The sequence below is a fragment of the Musca domestica genome, unplaced genomic scaffold (genome assembly GCF_030504385.1).
Source record: "Musca domestica strain aabys unplaced genomic scaffold, Musca_domestica.polishedcontigs.V.1.1 1, whole genome shotgun sequence".
Lineage (NCBI taxonomy): Eukaryota > Metazoa > Arthropoda > Insecta > Diptera > Muscidae > Musca > Musca domestica.
The window spans coordinates 37,378,596-37,398,496 of record NW_026712114.1 but is presented as its reverse complement, the minus strand read 5'-3'; the positions used below and the strand labels follow the sequence as shown (position 1 = coordinate 37,398,496).

At 34.3% G+C, this 19,901-nt stretch overlaps 1 protein-coding gene and 1 long non-coding RNA gene across 2 annotated transcripts in view; one reads left to right on the top strand and one right to left on the bottom strand.

The window, feature by feature from the left end:
- The first annotated feature begins 1,701 nt into the window (after window positions 1-1,701).
- On the top strand, window positions 1,702-3,717 carry LOC131802334 (GATA zinc finger domain-containing protein 4-like). Its single transcript, XM_059122454.1, has 2 exons — window positions 1,702-1,781; window positions 2,340-3,717. Coding segments are annotated over exons 1-2 (1,350 nt in total). The 5' UTR covers window positions 1,702-1,780; the 3' UTR covers window positions 3,689-3,717.
- Window positions 3,718-9,348: 5,631 nt separating this feature from the next.
- LOC131802333 (uncharacterized) overlaps window positions 9,349-19,901 on the bottom strand; it is a 116,433-nt gene continuing 105,880 nt past the window's right edge. Inside the window, exon 3 of the long non-coding RNA XR_009342159.1 lies at window positions 9,349-9,369. This is a non-coding gene — a long non-coding RNA (uncharacterized LOC131802333). The remainder of the gene's footprint in view (window positions 9,370-19,901) is intronic.

The window sequence follows — 19,901 nt, the reverse complement described above, 5'->3', positions numbered from 1 at the left end:
GTGTGGATTTTCAAAATACCGAATATCGCGGGGTATCGTTATATGGGAGCTATACGTTATCGTTAACCTATATAGAGAATTCTCTGTCGGGGGGTAAAGTGTTCACAAAGAACCACTTGTGTACAAAGTACCCCTTGTGACCATTCCGTTGAAAAATATGGCTAAAAACATCAAAATACCGAATATCGGGGGTACCGTTATACGAGGGCTATACGATATCGTAGACCTATATAGATAATTCTCTGCCGAGGTATAAGGTACCCACAAGGAACTCCTTGTGTGGATTTTCAGACAATTCCGATGAAAAATGTGGGTAAAATCATAAAAATACCGAATATCGTGGGGTACCGTTATATGGTGGATATACGATATCGTGGACCTGTACAGACATTTCTCTCTCAGGGGGTAAAGTACCCACAAGGAACTACTTGTGCGGATTTTCAGACAATTCCATTGAAAAATGTGGCTAAAATCATCAAAATACCGAATATCGGGGGTACCGTTATATGGGGGCTATACGATATCGTGGACCGATATAGCCCATCTTCGAACTTGACCTGCCTGCAGACAAAAGAGAGATCTGTGCAAAATTTTAGCTTCCCATCTTAATTCGTTTAGACTGTAGCGTGATTACAACAGACGGACGGACATGGCTAAATCGTCTTAGAATTTTACGCTGATCAAGAATATATATACTTTGTTGGGTCTAAAATGATTATTTCGATGAGTTACAAACGGAATGACGAACTTAATATAACCTCCATACTTTTTTTGGTGGAGGGTATAAAAATGTCAAAAGTACCATCAAATTTCAAAATAAGTTTTGATTTGTTCGAATTGGTCACCTTTGGCAATGAAACCGTCACACGCTGCCCGAATGTTGCTCTAAGGTATTTCGGCCCTTTACCGGCGAAGCGCATGATTGAGGTGATCGACACTTTGGTATTTTTTAGTGCCAACCTTGCTGTCCAAAATACTCCAGACACAAAAGTCCAACGGATTGGTATCCGGAGATATTGGTGGCCATTGTGTGCTGGAAATGAAGCGAGATGCTGAGTCGTGTGTAAATGTCCAAGTTCTGCGGCCAAAATGTTTGCGTGCCCAAGGCTTTAATACACCCCCAGCTTATGAGCCATTTTTCGGCCACATGGACGCGGATTTCGATCAAGTAGCTTCTTTACTTTTCGAACCATTTCTGCTGATGTTGCTTTTCTTCCGTCCACTTCCTTGACGTCGGGCTACGCTACTAGGTAATGAGCGATGGTACGAGGCACAAAATTTTTTTTCCCATAGAAATGCTGGAGTGCTCTAACGATAGCATATTTCGGTTTTCCAGCCAAATATTAGGAAATCACATTATCACGCATGAATTCCATCTCGAATAACTTGGAAATAAGAGCAGTCTGAATTTGCATGCAGTTTTTTTTTATCTCACCCTGTATACCCTCACCCAATATCCGTTTTCTCCGCTCGTATTAATCGACCGTGGCATCAGAATAAATGCCGAATATTATCGCGAACATATTCTGTAGATATAATAAAGCCTTGGACACGCAAATATTTTGGCCACAGGCCTTGGACATTCCAACAGAACTCAGCACGAGTTACGTATAATCATACTACCCCTGATAAAATTGATAAGTTCTTGGAAACAATTAGCCAATAAAACGTGTACAATTATTGCACTGTAAGCATAAGTGAATTTGACATTCTTTAGTTTGACTTTATTTTATTTTTCCAGTTAAAACTGTCTGGAGCTGAGTATACAATTATTTACAAAAGTGTGTTAATCAAATTTCATTTAAAATAAACTTATGCTAACACTGCAATAATTAATTAACAAATAATACCTGTAGAATAAGTAAATTAAAAATGTAAAAGTTAGTCTTAGTTCCATCCTCTTAGTCGCAAGTCGACGAATAAATAAATAAAAGAAAGAAAAAAAAAAAGAAAACAATTTTTTTTTTTTTTAATAAACATAATTAATCAGGTTATCTAATTGGCGCAGTCGGTAGGATCCTTTAGGAATTAAAAAGGATCCAGTGAAACGTACCTAAATTATAAATAATTAAATAAATTCTGCGAATCCTACGGGACCCTCCAGGATTATAAAATAAACAATAGTGCAGTGAATAATTCAAAAAATTAAACACCACTAAAATAAACAATAGTGCAGTGAATAATTCAAAAAAAATTGAACACCACTAAAATAAACAATAGTGCAGTGAATAATTCAAAAAATTGAACACCACTAAAATAAACAATAGTGCAGTGAACATTTAAGTTAAGTGGACACCACTAGATAAAGGAAGTCAATCCTTTTTTTTTTCTTTTAAAAGTGTATTCGCAAAGGCAAAAAGTCTTCGACAAACGAAGAAGAATGGAGGAACAAGCTCACATCGCATCCGTAAATGTGGCAGAAGAACTAGCCAGAAAGGATCAACAATTGGAACGGTTACGCCAAGCATATCTAGAATTGCAACAGCAAACACAAGAACTACAACAACAACAGCGTAACCCGGTGTTATATGATACACAATCAAATAATGCAAAAGACAACATTTTAAAAACGATAAATCATCTACCCATTTTCACCGGCACCGGAGAAGTAACGGTGAACAGCTTTTTTAGTAGCACTGAATACTTGCTGTCAACTATACAAGATGAAAATATTAAGAAGGAGGCCATAAGAACAATATTCTATAAAATAATCCAGGGACAAGCTAAAGACGTCATAATAAACATACCCACACCGGACAACTGGCAACTAATCAAAGAGACTTTAAAACTAAGGTATAGACCGAACGTGGAACCACACAATATATATAGGATGATAGCCAACTTAAAAGTAAATTCGGTAAGTGAATTAATAATAGAGTTGCAGAATCTAAAATATAAGGCAGATGAGTTAATAGTTTATTACCGAAATGACCACTATATTGACTTATCAAACGTGGACAGTCTTTTAGTAAATACAGTTAAGGAAATGACACAAGGTACACTGTTAGACAAAATTTACGAAGAAAGAAACATTAATGATATATTAAAAATATTAACAAGAAGGAGATTTGAAGACACATGCATTAGGCCAGAATATAGGAAGTTTAGGACTAAAGACGACGTAACATTTAGACAAAATCGGTCGCAAAATAGGAATAATTTTAATCCGCAGATTAACAGTAATAACCAGGGATATAATCAACGGAATTGGTTAGGACAAAATAATTTTAGGTCGGATATTAGACAAGAACGAAATAATAATGATAATAATAAAACCTATAATAATAATAATAACGATAACTATAATAGGAATAGAAACTTTAATCATTCAGGACAGTATAGAGTCCAACAAAATAACAGTTATAATAATAACTATAATAATAGGAATCAAAATGGAAATTTTAATCATTCAGGACAGTATAGAGTCCAACAAAGTAACTATAATAATATGTCGGGAAATTTCAGAAGGTTTCAGCAACAGGTAGGAAACCCTAGGCCAAATTTCAGCCAAAATCGCTTGAATCAACCTAGGCAAGACCAGCAGGAACCTATGGAAATAGACAATATAGAAGTAGATAATTATCGAGTAGTAGGAAACTCTGAACCAAATTTACATCAGGATAACGGACAAGACCAAAGACAAAATAATTTTTTTCGGAAACAACCTCCGATTGTTTACCTACCATAACCATTACGATTAATAAAAGGAAATATAAAGCTTTGATTGATACAGGCGCAAACTTAAGCCTGATTGACAGTAAGGTAAAAGATTTTGAACGAGTTTTACTAAAACAACCTATAGAATTTAGCACCATAACTAGGAAGGACATAATTAAATTTGAAGTTATAACTGACGCACCTATGGAATTTAACTTACCAAATTATACAAAAATTAAGTGGAAAATGCAAGAGTTAAAAGGAAGAAAGTACAATTTTATTATAGGAGTTGATTTACTAAACCATTTTAACACGATGATAAATTTAATAGACGGACACATAACATTTAATAACAAGATTACAAAATTTTTAATTAATCCATATAAGGATTTGGAAATATGTTCATTGGAAAAACTGGAAGTTGACTTGGACAGAATTCAGTTGAATCATTTAAATGCAGAGGAGCATTTAGAAGTTACGAGAATTTTAAGAAGATTCGACAAAATATTTTTTAAAGAAGGGGACCAATTGACAAGTACAATGACAATAAAACATGAAATAAGAACGACAACAAATGAACAGATAAATTCCAAATTATACAGATATCCGCCACAACATGAAGAAGAAGTACGACGACAGATCAGGGAAATGGAGGAACAGGGCATAATTAGGAAAAGTTGTTCAAGATATTCAAGCCCATTAATAGTAGTACCCAAGAAAATAGATAATTCTGGAGAGCGTAAATATAGATTAGTGGTAGATTATAGGAAGCTTAATGAAGTGACGATCGATGATAAATATCCACTACCGAACATAGATTCAATTTTAGATAAACTAGGACGAGCACAATATTTTACTACCTTGGATCTAGCCAAGGGATACCATCAAATTCTAATAAGAGAACAGGACAGAGAGAAAACAGCTTTTGTGACACCTCACGGATTATATGAATTCATAAGAATGCCGTTTGGGTTAAAAAATGCCCCAGCGACATTCCAACGATTAATGAATGAAACACTAAGAGATTTCATTAATAAAACATGTGTAGTTTATCTGGACGATATACTTATTTTTAGTACTTCTCTTAAGGAACACGTTAAAGCCATAACGGACATTTTCACGGTATTGGAACGGGCAAATTTAAAAATACAAATCGACAAATGTAATTTCATGAAAAGAGAGACAGAATTTTTGGGGCATATTCTGACAAAGGAAGGACTAAAACCAAACCCCAATAAAATTAAGGTTATTCAAGAATTAGATTTACCTAAAACAGAAAAACAAATCAAAAGTTTCCTGGGGTTAACGGGATATTATAGAAAATTTGTGAGAGATTATGCTAAAGTCGCACAGCCAATAACAAAATACTTAAAGAAAGGTGTAAAAATAAATTTAAGGGACCCTACATACATAGAAGCTTTTGAAAAATTAAAATCTTTAATTAGCTCTCATCCAATTTTAAGATACCCAAATTATGAAAGACAATTTACATTAACTACAGATGCGTCGAATTACGCAATCGGTGCTGTCCTGTCACAGGAGGGACATCCAATTTGTTTTGCATCAAGAACGCTTAACAATCACGAAAGAAATTATTCGGCAACGGACAAAGAATTTCTAGCAATATTATGGAGCGTTAATTATTTGAGACCATACCTCTATGGTCGAAAATTTAAAATACTTACGGATCACCAACCCATCAGATTTTTACACACAAAATATAGAGGGAAAGACATGTCACCCAGGCACCAGCGATGGTTTTTGAAATTAGGAGAATACGATTTTAATATAGAATACATAAAAGGCAAGGAAAACAAGGTGGCAGATTTTCTAAGTAGAATTGAGAAAGATAATGAAGATGATACCATTTCAGATAAGGTACAAAATTCGGAGAATAATTCAGAATTGAGAATAATAAATAATATTGAGGATGATGATGATGTATCAATGATTACAATTCATTCAGCTGATGAAAATTTACAAGATCATTTCTTTATAAAAGAAGAAATAGTGAATAAGTACAGGACACAGATTATACTTACAAATGATAAAGTTCAGGAAATAAAACATTTACATAATAAAAGGATAATTTTCATAGCGGAAAGTGATTTTCACGAAATGGGGGAAATATTTAGAAAGTATATTACCAAAGGAAAAATAGGTATATTTTCGGAAGTATCGGAGAGAAGCTATAATACTGTTCAGGAAAAACTAATAGAAATGTACTCTAATGAGAAACAAGTGGAATTTATTAAATGCACTATCAGGGCTCAAGATATAGAAACAGAAGTGGAGGCGGTGAAACAGATATCATTATATCATGTAAAAGAAAGTATGCACTCGGGCATACAGGAAACCTATAACCAAATAAAAAATAAAATTTATTACCCAAGATTAATGGAACTAATTCAATTAGTTATAAATCAATGTGAAGTTTGTCAGGAGATAAAATATGATAGAAATCCAATTAAATTGAAATTCTCATACACAGAAACACCGTCGACGAAAAACGAAATAATACATATTGACACATATGTGATTAAAAGATTTCATTTTTTGACAATAATTGATAAATTTTCTAAATTCGGTGCAGCGTATCCATTGAATGATAGAAATCATTTAACAATAATGGAGCAATTAGATGATCATTTTACAAAGGTAGGGAAGCCAAGGAAAATAATAGCCGATAATGAATTTAAAACCACTAGATTAAAGGAATTCTTAGACAATGAAAATATAGAATTGCATCTGACCAAACCTAATAGTCACACGGGAAACGCCGACATAGAACGATTTCACAACACAATTGCGGAAAAGTTTAGGATAATGTATAAAGCAAATAAGGAAATACCGGTGAAACAATTAATTCAGAGATCAATTAGAAATTACAACGAACGATATCACTCAACTATTAAATGTACTCCTAAAGAGGTTCAACAAGGAAAAATGGATGAAAATAAAGTTAGAAAGTATTTAGAGGACAGTAAAAGAAAAATAATAGATAAAATAAATAACTCTAGAGAAGATTATAAGGAAAATAGAAAAGAAGGGTTTATAAAAAATTATAAGGCCGTCCGACATAAGGAACAACCGAAATATAAAAAGACAAAACTGGAGCGAATACATCCGTGCAATATTAAAAGACCTTTGAAATTTGCAGATTTGGACAATACTGACGATACTAATATGGATACCACAGACTAGAGGGATAATTACTACAAAATTTCTGACAGAACAAAGAGGATATATGGACATTTGCATGGGAAATCAGAAAATTGTTAATGAATCGGACATAATTTTACATATAATCAATCTTCACGAAATTGAAACAATTTTAGATGACATAACAGATAACATTATTCTAATGAAAATCGAAAACAAAGAATTACTTGAGTTAGAACTATTAGATGCCAGAAATAAATTAATGACGTTGATACCCAAACAAAATAGAAAAAGACGTGGACTAATTAACGGTATAGGAAGTATGACCAAATGGTTATTTGGGACGATGGACGATGAAGACAGACGGAACATACAAGAACATCTTCTTAATATTAATGAAATTAAGGAAAATAATAATCAACAGATTGTAATTAATGATTATTTCAATATAACTTTAAGTCATTTAAAGATGGTAATTAAGAATGATAGAAAGAAAATAGAACAAGAATTAAACTCTATAAACAAATTTTTAGAGGAAGAAAATAATAAAAGTTTATACTTAGAACAATTGACTAATATACAATTAATTAAGAATAAGATAGAGCATTTGCAAGACAACGTAATTTCTGCAAAATACGGGATTGTACACCCAAGTATTTTAACAAGTAGAGAAATAAGAAAATATGAAATAGATTATAACAAACTTAAATATATTCAGTTTGGAACAACATTTCTTAACAACTCTTATCTTGTGTTTGGAATAAAAATACCTAAACAATTTATAACAGTAAAATTAAGATTTATTGTACCAATACCAGATAATGAAAATAATGAAATAGAATCTAATATGGAAAGATTTTTTGAATTTCAAAATAAAACTTATAAATTTGAAGAGAATAAACATTTAAAAGATTTAAAGTTAAGTCATCATTGTTTAATAAAGAATAATTGTCAATTGATAAAAAATAAAGACTTTGAAATTATACAGTTAGATATAGACACAATTATAATTAAAAATGCAATAAACACGACTGTAAATCAAACTTGTAACTTTGAAAAAATTTTGTTAAATGGAAATTATTTAATTAATTTTAATAATTGTTCAGTTAGGATAAAAGATTATTATTTTTCAAATATTGCAGAAATTACAAAAGAAAGACAAATAATTGAAAATACAAACAAAACTCAAAATTTTAAACATAAGATATCGTTCGAACAAATTGAAAAAGAACATCAATACAATGTAAGAAATATCGGAAAATTAAAATACCACACTAAAATAACATATGTATGTAATATTTCTATAGTAATTGTAATAATTATTTTAATTTTCATAATCATAACAAAACATAAATATATAACTGTAAAATTAAATAAAAGAATTCAGGAGAATTCTAGTCTAAAGGGGGGAGTAGTTACGTATAATCATACTACCCCTGATAAAATTGATAAGTTCTTGGAAACAATTAGCCAATAAAACGTGTACAATTATTGCACTGTAAGCATAAGTGAATTTGACATTCTTTAGTTTGACTTTATTTTATTTTTCCAGTTAAAACTGTCTGGAGCTGAGTATACAATTATTTACAAAAGTGTGTTAATCAAATTTCATTTAAAATAAACTTATGCTAACACTGCAATAATTAATTAACAAATAATACCTGTAGAATAAGTAAATTAAAAATGTAAAAGTTAGTCTTAGTTCCATCCTCTTAGTCGCAAGTCGACGAATAAATAAATAAAAGAAAGAAAAAAAAAAAGAAAACAATTTTTTTTTTTTTTTAATAAACATAATTAATCAGGTTATCTAATTCACGCGCCACCCAAGAGTGGTTACAAAATGAGGTTCCTCGCTTAATTACCAGCGCACAATGACCACCGGATACCAATCCGTTGGACTAGCAAACGCTTCGCCTGGAATGGACCAAAATACCGCAGAGCAACATTCGGGCAGCGTGTAACGGTTTCATTGTCCGTTTGAAGGTCATAATTCGTCCCAAAGATGACCAATTCGAACAAATCTAAATTTATTCTAAAATTTTATGGTATTTCCATGGCATTTTTTCTTTGATTCAATAAAATTAAAAAAAAATGTAAAAATATGGCGTGTGACTTTGTTGCAGTTTTTTTATCTCACCCTGTATATCTGCCGACCGAGAAGTTTAACTTCTTTAGTCTTCTATCATGCTGCTATGTAAATATAACTTTCGTGAAGGATGGCTATTTAACTATTCGTATAATAAATGGAGTATCTTACAGATTTTGCTTCTTTATGTGAATATTTCAAAAATTAGAGCAGGTATCGGAAAACTGGCTAAAAATTCAGAAATAGTACCTTCGATTCACCAAAAGTCACTCAATTACTTATAAAATTCTTAAACATAAAAACGACGATACATCTATCGGTCAAGTAACCGATACTTGCTAAAATGTCCATACGAACCTCGACACGAGTGATTATGGAAAAAAAATATTCCCCAAAAAATTTTTAACAGCTTGATTATTATTTTTCTGATGAGTTATACGTACCTTGCCATTGTGTGCATATGTCTGCAAAGAAATGAAATTATTATTAAAAATTAAAATATAAATAAAAAACAAATAACTTTAATTAAAAATGTATTCTAAAATTTATATTCACCGCAGGTGCTGGCATTACATGTGATTTAACCCCTTTTTGGAGAAAGATTTTCCTTGGTAACATATGTTGACTAAAATTACTACATATATTCACGAAACTATAACCAATAAAGATATGCAAACCCATGTGGATATACACACAACTACAACACACACAATTAAGGCATCTCCTTGATAGTTTTATGAGACTAAAGTTCCTTATGTGAAACTTTTGAAAGAAACAGATTTTTAATTGTCTTTCCTGATATTATTAAAATGCATAAATTAATTTTTATTGCATCCAAATTCTCCAACTTCCCTCTCTTACCCTTTCATGGCTGAGTCATTTGGTGGCAAGGAAATGTATTTGAAACATGTTAAGGAATCATTTGTTGCTGCCATATTAATTCTTGCCATAAAACCCACAAAAATATTTGGGCAAACACCTTTTCGAAAACCAAAATTTATGCTCAAAAATGACTCACATTAACCCCAAAAAGGGAAACCAAAGAAGAAGTGGCAGCAGCAGCAACAACTGGTAAGATATTTGGAAAGAAATCCTAAATTAGTTAGCAACACCTTTTGTGGTCATGCCAAAGATATCAATAATGGCAATTTTGGTAATGGAACACATGGGACTTGAGGAGTTATATATGGAGGAACTGCATGTTTAAGGCTCATTAATGGCCAGAAAGTTATTTTTTGGTTGGCATTTCCAAGGAGAGCGCAGGGGAGAAACATAGTAATGAGTTGGCTTTGATTTGTGTAAGGATTGGCAAAGATTTGAACGGTTTGTCTTATAACAAATGAAACCTAAATGACCACATTTATGAACCGGAACTTAATTATGGTACCACACACACGCACAAAACTCGTTGTATACCCCATAGAATCCTTTTGTTTGTTGAGGGCAATAAAGAAATATGTTTTTTGCCCCTTTTCCTCGGAAAGAAGGGGCCAAAACAGGATTCTCTGGGAAACGGGACATGTTTTAAGTACCACCAATTAATATTAAGTGGATTATAATATTATGACCTGAACAAATGAAATGTCCATTCAGAGAGTGAGACACACACACACTCACTTTCTCATTAACTTCCACTTACTACCATTTTTTGGTTGCTGTTGTTTTTGTTATTGCATCCACCATCCAGTTCTTCATGGCAATCACCATCTGGCCCTTGGAGGACTCATTAATTTATCTGCTTATTTTTTTGCTGTTGCCATTCGCTCTCATTTATTTGACTTTCATCCACCTCTCCACCGTAATTGTAGTCAACTTTATTCCATAGATGGACATTTAAAGGACATGTGAAAGTTCATATTTTCGTTTCGTTTGTCTGTGTATATGCATATGACTGACTGTAAGGATCATAGTTTTAATTTCATTTCATATCTCGTTTGAAATGGACAACCCTGTGTGACATTTCATGATGGCCAGATATTTTCCTGGTATCCTTTAATTGTTATTATCATTATTCCCCTTTATCTGTCCAGCAGCATCAAGTGTTCGTATATAAGGATGGACTAACTGTGGCACATTAGAAAGGCCATAATCTTTGTAATTTTTGATTGTATGTATCAAGAACAGCTATGCAGTCGGAATCGTAGTCGTAGTGAAATCGTAGATTTCTCAAAGAAAAGAATAATTCATGTATATTTATACCCTACAACACTATGTGTTGGGGGTATTATAAGTTTGATTGGGCCAAAAATTATGTAACACCTCGAAATATTGATTTCCCACATAGGAAAGTTCCTATCTAGCCGAGCTGAGTCGATCTAGCTATGTATGTCCGTCCGTCCGTCTGTACGTCTGTCCATGTTAATTTGTAATCATTCTACAGGTCACAATTATGGTCCGATCTTTACGAAATTTAGAATGGAGGTGGGGTTTGGGTCAGAATAGAACCCTATTTCTTTTGGAGATGATCGCATAATATTTAGGGGTTAAAATGGACCAAATACTGAAAAATTTCCTGATTTTGCAGTTGCTCTACATGTCGTAGTTATAGACCAATCGACGCGGAAGTTAGCATGGGGCTAGAACTTAGGGCTGGGCAGAAGTCTTCCAATTTTGATGGTCATCGGGTAATATTTAGTGGGTGAAAAATACTATACATTTGTGTTAAATAAAAGTCAAATTTCCATTAAACCGCGAATATTTTTAGTCCCGGCTAAATCATAAATAGACGAACAGGTCAATTCTGACCGTTACGTAGATGCCGATAGTAAATATATCGGATATATATAGCGAAATATATACAATGTGCACATACAAAGGAAGGGGATGTTAGTTAGAATGCTTATATCTCAAGAATGGCTGCACCGATTTTGACAAATTTTGTCAATTCAGAATGCCCTCTTGGCATAAAAGAAATAAATCTAAAAAAATCGCGTAAAAAGATGCCAATAATGGTGTTAATATAGATTTTGTAGTGTTTTGTGACATTGTTTTCATATTTCATATTTTTCATATTTTTTGTCGCATGCGATTTTTTTTTTTAATTTGACTTATATTGAAGAGTATATTTTGTAATATTTTTTCAGCTTACAACACAGGTTGGGGTTATTGTTATATACAGATTGCAATTATCGTCCGATCCTCACGAAAATTTTCACGAGGGTAGGGTTAGGCTCAGAAGTGCTAGGCCTATTGTTTTCAAAGATGCCCGCAATATATTTAGGGGTTGAAATGGACCAACAACTAAAAATGTTTCTGATTTTGCAGCCGTTATAAAGGTCATAAATAGAAACGAAGCCAAGGTGATATCTTCTGAAATACACAAATGGCGAACTTCTGGCTTTTTTATACTGATTTCCTTGACGAATAGAGCCAAATATTGTAGATAAGCAAATCATATAGATGAGTCTAAATTTGGAGATACAGATGAGCCTTTTGCTTTTGGAGATTATCGCAAAATAGTAAGGGGTTCAATGAACCAAAAACAGAAAAAAGTTCCTCATCACACCATTTAAGCCAATCGACACTTCTGAGAAGAGAGTTAAGGACAGCGAAGAAGTCTAGCATTCTGGATGACCATTGGATTATATTTAGCTGTAAGATGGATTAAAACAACTAACAACACGACGGAGTGCGTAAATATTGGGCAAATGTGTCTGGTGAAATTTCTAAGGGTTATATCTGGGCGGTGCTCCGTGACACAATTTCAAAAGCGAAAGGGATTTGGACATAATGGAGCTTCTAATATATTGTAGTGTTATAGAGTATCACATGGTCGGCCCCGCACGACTATAGTCTTTGCTTACTTGTTTTTATATTTTTTTTTTGAAATATAATGAAGAATTTTTATTCAGGCGAAGTCGAGATTTTTTACAAAAAAAATTTTCAAGGACGGTTTGAGCTTTGATCGTAAATTTATAAAAAACATGATACATCAGGACTAAATGCGTCATTAATTTTATTTTTTTTAAGGACTTAAGCATCTATAATGTTTTATAGGACCATTTGAAATATAACATGAATTGTTCAAGACAAACAGCTTTGAGATATGATAGTGGATTCTTTAAAAATTATTTAAGTACCATCAAATATTATGCAATTTCCCAAAGTTTCGTCAAAGGCTACAATCGTGAAGAACACCATGGGCTATCAAAGATATGAGCTTTAATCAATGCGCTTTAAACACCACATATTATGTCATTGTGCATTTATTTGTAACATGGAGAAGGAAGCGAGATAGACCCATAGTTACTTTTGAGGATCTTCATAGAGTCACTTTCTGAGTCGATTAATGTATTTTTGTAAACAAAATGTAGATCGCATTTTTATCTGATTGAGATGAAATTTTCCTAGGACGAACCCTATTGAAATTGGTGAGAATCTGTTCAAATTAAGATATAGCTCCATATATATCTTCAACAGAATTCGGGTTAATTGTGTACCAAATGGCCAATATCAGTCTAAATGACCTGAATTTAGGCACATCCGACCGGATTCAGTCGGGAGGCAAGTACATCAAATTTGGATATACAGCATTCATATATGTGTTTCATCCGATTTGGTGTTTAAATCTCCTCATTCGGAATATGCAGTCCACAAAATACAACCCAGAAATACCTCTGACAAATTTTATCAAGATGGGTTCAGATTTGCATATATAGCTCCCATATATGTCTTCAACCGACTTCGGGTTATTTGTGCACTAAATGGCCAATATCAGTCCAATTGATCTGAATTTCGGCACATCGGCAAGTACATCAAATTTGGAAATGGGTACAGATATAGCTATAGCTCTCATATATATTTTATTCATCCGCTTTGGGATTTAAGTACAAATATTCACTCTACAACAGTGCTACAGTTTTTTTTTATAAAGCTCAGAAATGCCTTTGCCAAATTTTATCGAGATTGGCCCAGATTTGGATATAGCTCCCATATATATCCTTAACACGATTTCAGGTTTATTGTGCAACTAATGGCTAAAATCAGCCCAAATGGAGTGAATTTCTGGGCGTACGTTTCCTTCAGACTGCTGTCATTTTTAAGCCGGAAGAAAACAGCAACATCAGCAGTAATGGTTTCGAAAAATAAAGAAGCGACTTGATCGAAATCCGGGTCGCAGTGGCCGAAAAATAGCTTGTGAGCTGAACATATCCTAATATTCTATTCGGCAAATATTGAAAAATGAGCTCGGAGTAACAGTATTGAAATTCCAAAAAGTGCAAGAACTAAAGAGATGCTTCGTTTGCCGAAAGTAGTGAACTGCCGAATTTGGTTTTCTCCGATGAGAAGACATTCGTTGTCCAGCAGTTTGTAAAGAAACAAAATGATAGTGTTTTTGCTTGCCAAAGAGGTCAGCTGAAAACGTGCACCTTCGGTTGGCCACCAAAACTTAAGCGGCGGCCATGGTGATGGTGTGGGCCGCCATAACAGCCGATGGTCGCTCTCCGCTCGTATTAATCGACCGTAATATCAGAATAAATGTAGAATATTATCGCATAAATATTCTGGGGGTGTATTGAAGGGCATTGTACATTCCAACAGGACTCAGCATCGCACCATCGCACTCAGCACGCGTCACCCAAGAATGGTTACAAAATTAGGTCCCTCACTTCATTCCCAGCGCACAATGGCCACAAAAATCTTCGGATGCCAATCCGTTGGACTATTGTGTCTGGAAAGCAAGGTTGGCATTAAAAAATACCAAAGTGTCGATCACTTCAAGAAAGCCCTTCGCCGGGAATGGGCCAAAATACCGTAGAGCAACATTTGGGAAGCATATGACGGTTTCATTGGCCGTTTGAAGGCCATTAACTTATTCTAAAATTTGATACTATTTCCGACATTTTTTGCTTTCATTCAATTAAACTTAAACAAAGCAGCTATGTTCGGCCGGGCCGAACTTTTAATACCCTCCACCATTTGGAAGGAAAAATTTCAAAAAACTTCCGGAAACTACCACTTACATGAAAACTGTTATATGGAGACTATACGAAAACGCGGACCTAGATACGCAATTTTTTGTCATATGCTGTAGTACCCATTACGAACTTCAAATACCAAATTTGAAACAATTACGGTAAATAATGTAGCTTAAATCTTCTAAATATCGGGTAAACGGAGATACCGTTATATGGGTGCTATACGAAGACGTGGACATACATAGTCTGTTATAACCATTACAAACTTCGAATACGAAATTTGAAACAATTCGGGAGAATAATGTCTCTAAAATCATCAAAATACCGAATATTGAGAGCTACCATTATATGGGGGCTATACGAGGACGTGGACCTGCATACAAAAAATTTTGTCATAGGCTGTAGTACCCATTATGGACTTTAAATATGACATTTGAAATAATTCCGATAGATAATGTCGCTTAAATCAGGAAAATACCGAATATAGGGAAGTACCGTTATATGGGGGCTATACGAAAACGTGGACCGACATGGCCCATTTTCGAACTTAACCTGCCCACTGGTAAACTATGCAGGTATGCATAGCTTCAATCTATCTCAATTCGTTGGAAATATAGCGTGATTACAACAGGCAGACAGGCATACAGACTGACATCTGTAGATCGTCTTAGAATTTTACCCTGTATTTCATCCATAGTGATATGGGGTCTAAGCCTTACATTTGGTCTAAATATTCTCATGGATACTTCACCAACTTATGCTTCAAATTGGGGAATAATTATATGTCCCAAAGAATACATAATTTCAAAAATGCAGATATAGAAAATTAGGTATCAGAGGCGTAGGAATACTGTTGCCTACAAAAATCGATGACATTTTCTTTATATAGCTAAAACCATGGTTAAAAGCTCATATTTTTTTTAAGTTTTTGAATAGCAACATTTAACGTATCTTTTACTTTATAAATATCACAAAGTTTATGTATGCCCCCCAAATGTAGCACAACCCTGTCATTTAGCTTTCACTTTATTTCGTGTGTAACCAATTTGGAAATTATACCCGCTTATTACAGGGACTTGATGATGACGAGCAGCATCCACACATGCTGATTATGATTGTTGTCCATAGATTGTGGCAATATCCGGTTTAGAGAAATTATATCCTGCTATCTGGTAAATAACAATAGAAAGTTATGAAATACGTATATTGCTCCTTTACAGGCATATGTACATTTACAACCAAAAACACACATGTGAGCCAAAGGATATTCTTTGCAATAAAATTCATAGTTTAATGCCTATTTAACATGCCCAAAAGTAATGTAAAAACTGTACAAATTAAAGCGTAAAATAGGAAAAACTAGAAAGTTTTCCAACATAATTAGGCAGATTATTTGGTGGGTAAAGAGCGTAAAAGTATGGAAAGCATATTTCAGTAATTGCCGCAACGAATTAGGTAAGACTTACAAAATAATATTTTTTATACCCTCCACCATACATAGTATGGAGGGTATATTAAGTTCGTCATTCCGTTTATAACTCATCGAAATAATCATTTTAGACCCAACAAAGTATATATATTCTTGATCAGCGTAAAATTCTAAGACGATTTAGCCCTGACCGTCAGTCTGTCCGTCCGTCCGTCTGTTGTAATCACGCTACAGTCTAAACGAATTAATATAGGAAGCTAAAATTTTGCACAGATCTCTCTTTTGTCTGCAGGCAGGTCAAGTTCGAAGATGGGCTATATCGGTCCACGATATCGTATATCCCCCAAATAACGGTACCCTCCGATATTCGGTATTTTGAAGATGTTAGCCACATTTTTCAATGGAATTGTCTGAAAATTCACACAAGTAGTTCCTTGTGAATACTTTACCCCCTGAGAGAGAATTGTCTATATAAGTCCACGATATCGTATATCCCCCATATAACGGTACCCTCGATATTCGGAATTTTGATAACTTTACCCACATTTTTCAACGGAATTGTCTGAAAATCCACAAAAGAAATTTCTTTTGGGTACTTTATACCTCGGCAGAGAATTATCTATATAGGTCCACGATATCGTATATCCCCCATATAACTGTACCCCCCGATATTCGGTGTTTTGATGATGTTTGCCACATTTTTCAACGTAATTGTCTGAAAATCCATACAAGGAGTTCCTTATGGGTACTTTACACCTCGGAAGAGAATTATCTATATCGGTCCACGATATCGTATATCCCCAATATAACGGTACCCCTGATATTTGGTATTTTGACAACTTTACCCACATTTTTCAACGGAATTGCCTGGAAAACAACACAAGGGGTTCCATGAGGGTACTTTATACCTCAGAATGAAAAAAAAATTTCCGTGAAAAACTTTCGGCTTAGTTTTCCTCAAAAAAAATCAGAATTTTAAGATATATTCGTTTAACTAAACAGCGTTAACCTTCTGGAAAGTTATGTTTCACCTTTTTTGGCATCCTACAATTATGGGGAAATCTGATTAAAAATATACCACTAGCCACTTGGCGATACTGATAATATTTGTCCGATTTTTATCAAAGACATTTGTATTTTGGTTCTTGCAATCCGCTGACACTATCTATGACGAATTAATGCCATTTTGACAACTCTTTTTTTTTGGCCATGTGAAGCAGTTACCATTAAATCGTCACTAATATGGCGGTCAAGAACACACACAATCTTTTTAATATACACTCTGATCTAAGCACAGACCGGTCTACTACTGAGGGAAGAAAAATACCGTGTGCAAATTGTGAGAGGTGGGGAAAGATAAGGCAATGCCATGGGCAATGTTTTTTTTTTTTTTACTTCAATGTGGGAATACGTACTTGAGATATAATAATATGTTTTTATTTATAATAATTATTTAGGCGATAACATCGACCGTTGAAACCAATGGCAGATAAAAATTGAAAAAGTTATTGAATTTAATTTGGAAGTAGAAATATAATGTAATTGGTGGGACATTTTCAAAGGCATTTCAATATGGCCAAAATCTAAGAATATTGGTATGAATAATAAAAATAATTTCCGGTTTTAAGATAAGTGCCCATTTGGTGTGCCAGCTGCAATTCGAAAATAAATCGATCCTAATGGCATACACTCAAAAAGATTCATTGATTTCAGTTGAAAACTAGCAACAATGAAGTGTAGTTCGCACGTAAATTCCAAAAAAATATAAAAAGAAAGAAAATTGTGTTGATCTCGGCTGGCACAAACTTTGGTTTCCTCCGCCACAAAAATTAATCTAAAAATTTCAGTATGAGGAAGGCAACAGTCATATGGGGAAGATACAAATGCAAAAATTACAAATGTTCTAAAACTTGTATAAAGTCCTAAACTAATCTGAAAAAAAAAAATCAGTTGGTTCCGCTACACCAAAATATGGGCCAGGACAAAAATCAAAAATGTACTTAAATGTACTTAATCTTTTCAAAACTATACACTATACATTATAAAGATGGAAAATCTCCTATAGGACCTATTTAAACAATAGATTTTCAATGGTAAAATAGATCCTCATCGGGTATTCAATAAGCCCTTGATTACAAAATAAAGAATGATTTTTTTAGATATTATAATTTTGGCAACACTGTTTTGAATAGCTCACGCAAGTTTTGTGTTTTGCTTCACTGTCAAACATTTTGCGATTTAACGTCTTTAGACTATTTATACACCACAAGTTGGCCAGGTTATTGTCTTTGTTCATTTGTTTGTAACAGGCAAAAGGAAATGGGAAAGACCCATAGTTCTTTTTCATGATCTGCATATAATCACATTCTGAGACGATTTATGCATGTCCGTCCGTTTGTCTATGTATTTTTGTAAACAAAGTGCAGGTCGCATTTATTGTGCGATCCAGATGAAATTTTGCACAAATCATTTGGTTGACCCAAGGACGCACCCTATTGAAATTGGAGATAATCGGTCAAAATTTAGGTATATCTCCCATATACAGGGTGAGATAAAAAATACTGCAACAAAGCCAAACACCATAATTATACCCTACAACACTATGTGTTGGGGGTATTATAAGTTTGATTGGGCCAGAATTTATGTAACACCTCGAAATATTGGTTTCCCATATAGGAAAGTATATATGGATCTTCCTAGCTCGCCGAGCTGAGTCGATCTAGCTATGTATGTCCGTCCGTCCGTCTGTCCGTCTGTCCATGTTAATTTGTAATCACGCTACAGGTCGCAATTATGGCCCGATCCTTACGAAATTTTGCACGAAGGTGGGGTTAGGGTCAGAATAGAAGCCTATTTCTTTTGGAGATGATCGCCAAATGTTTAGGGGTTAAAATGGACCAAATACTGAAAAAATGTCGGAGTTTGCAGTAGCTATACAGGTCGCAATTATAGACCAATCGCGCAATTATAGGCAATAGTCCAACGGATTGGTATCCGGAGAGAAACCTCATTTTGTAGCCATTCTTGGGTGGCGCGTGCTGCGTGCGATGGTGCTGAGTCCTGTTGGAATGTCCGAGGTCTGCGGCCAAAATGTTTGGGTGCCCAAGGCTTTAACACACCCTCCAGAATATTTTCTGTTAAGGCAGCCCACACCATCATCATGGCCGGCGCTTGAGTTCTGGTGCACAACCAAATGTGCACATTTTCAGCTGACATCTTTGGCTAGTAAACACGATCATTTTGTTTGTTTACAAACTGCTGGACAACGAATGTTTTCTCATCGGAGAAAACCAAATTCGGCAGTTCACCACTCTCGGCCAAGTGAAGCAATACTTTAGCTCTTTTGAGTCTATTTTCTTTCTGTTGCGGTGTAAGTTCTTGCACTTTTTTGAATTTCAATGGCCTTACACTAAGCTCATTTTTCCATATTTGCCGAATGGAATATTGCGATACGTTCAGCTCAGGAGCCATTTTTCGGCCACTGCGACGCGGGTTCCGATCAAGTCGTTTCTTTACTTTTCGAACCATTTCTGCTGATGTTGCTGTTTTCTTCCGTCCTCTTCCTTGAGGTCGGGCTACACTACCAGTATCACGTTAACGAGCGGTGGTACAAGACACAAAAGATTTATTCACATTTAAATGCTGGACT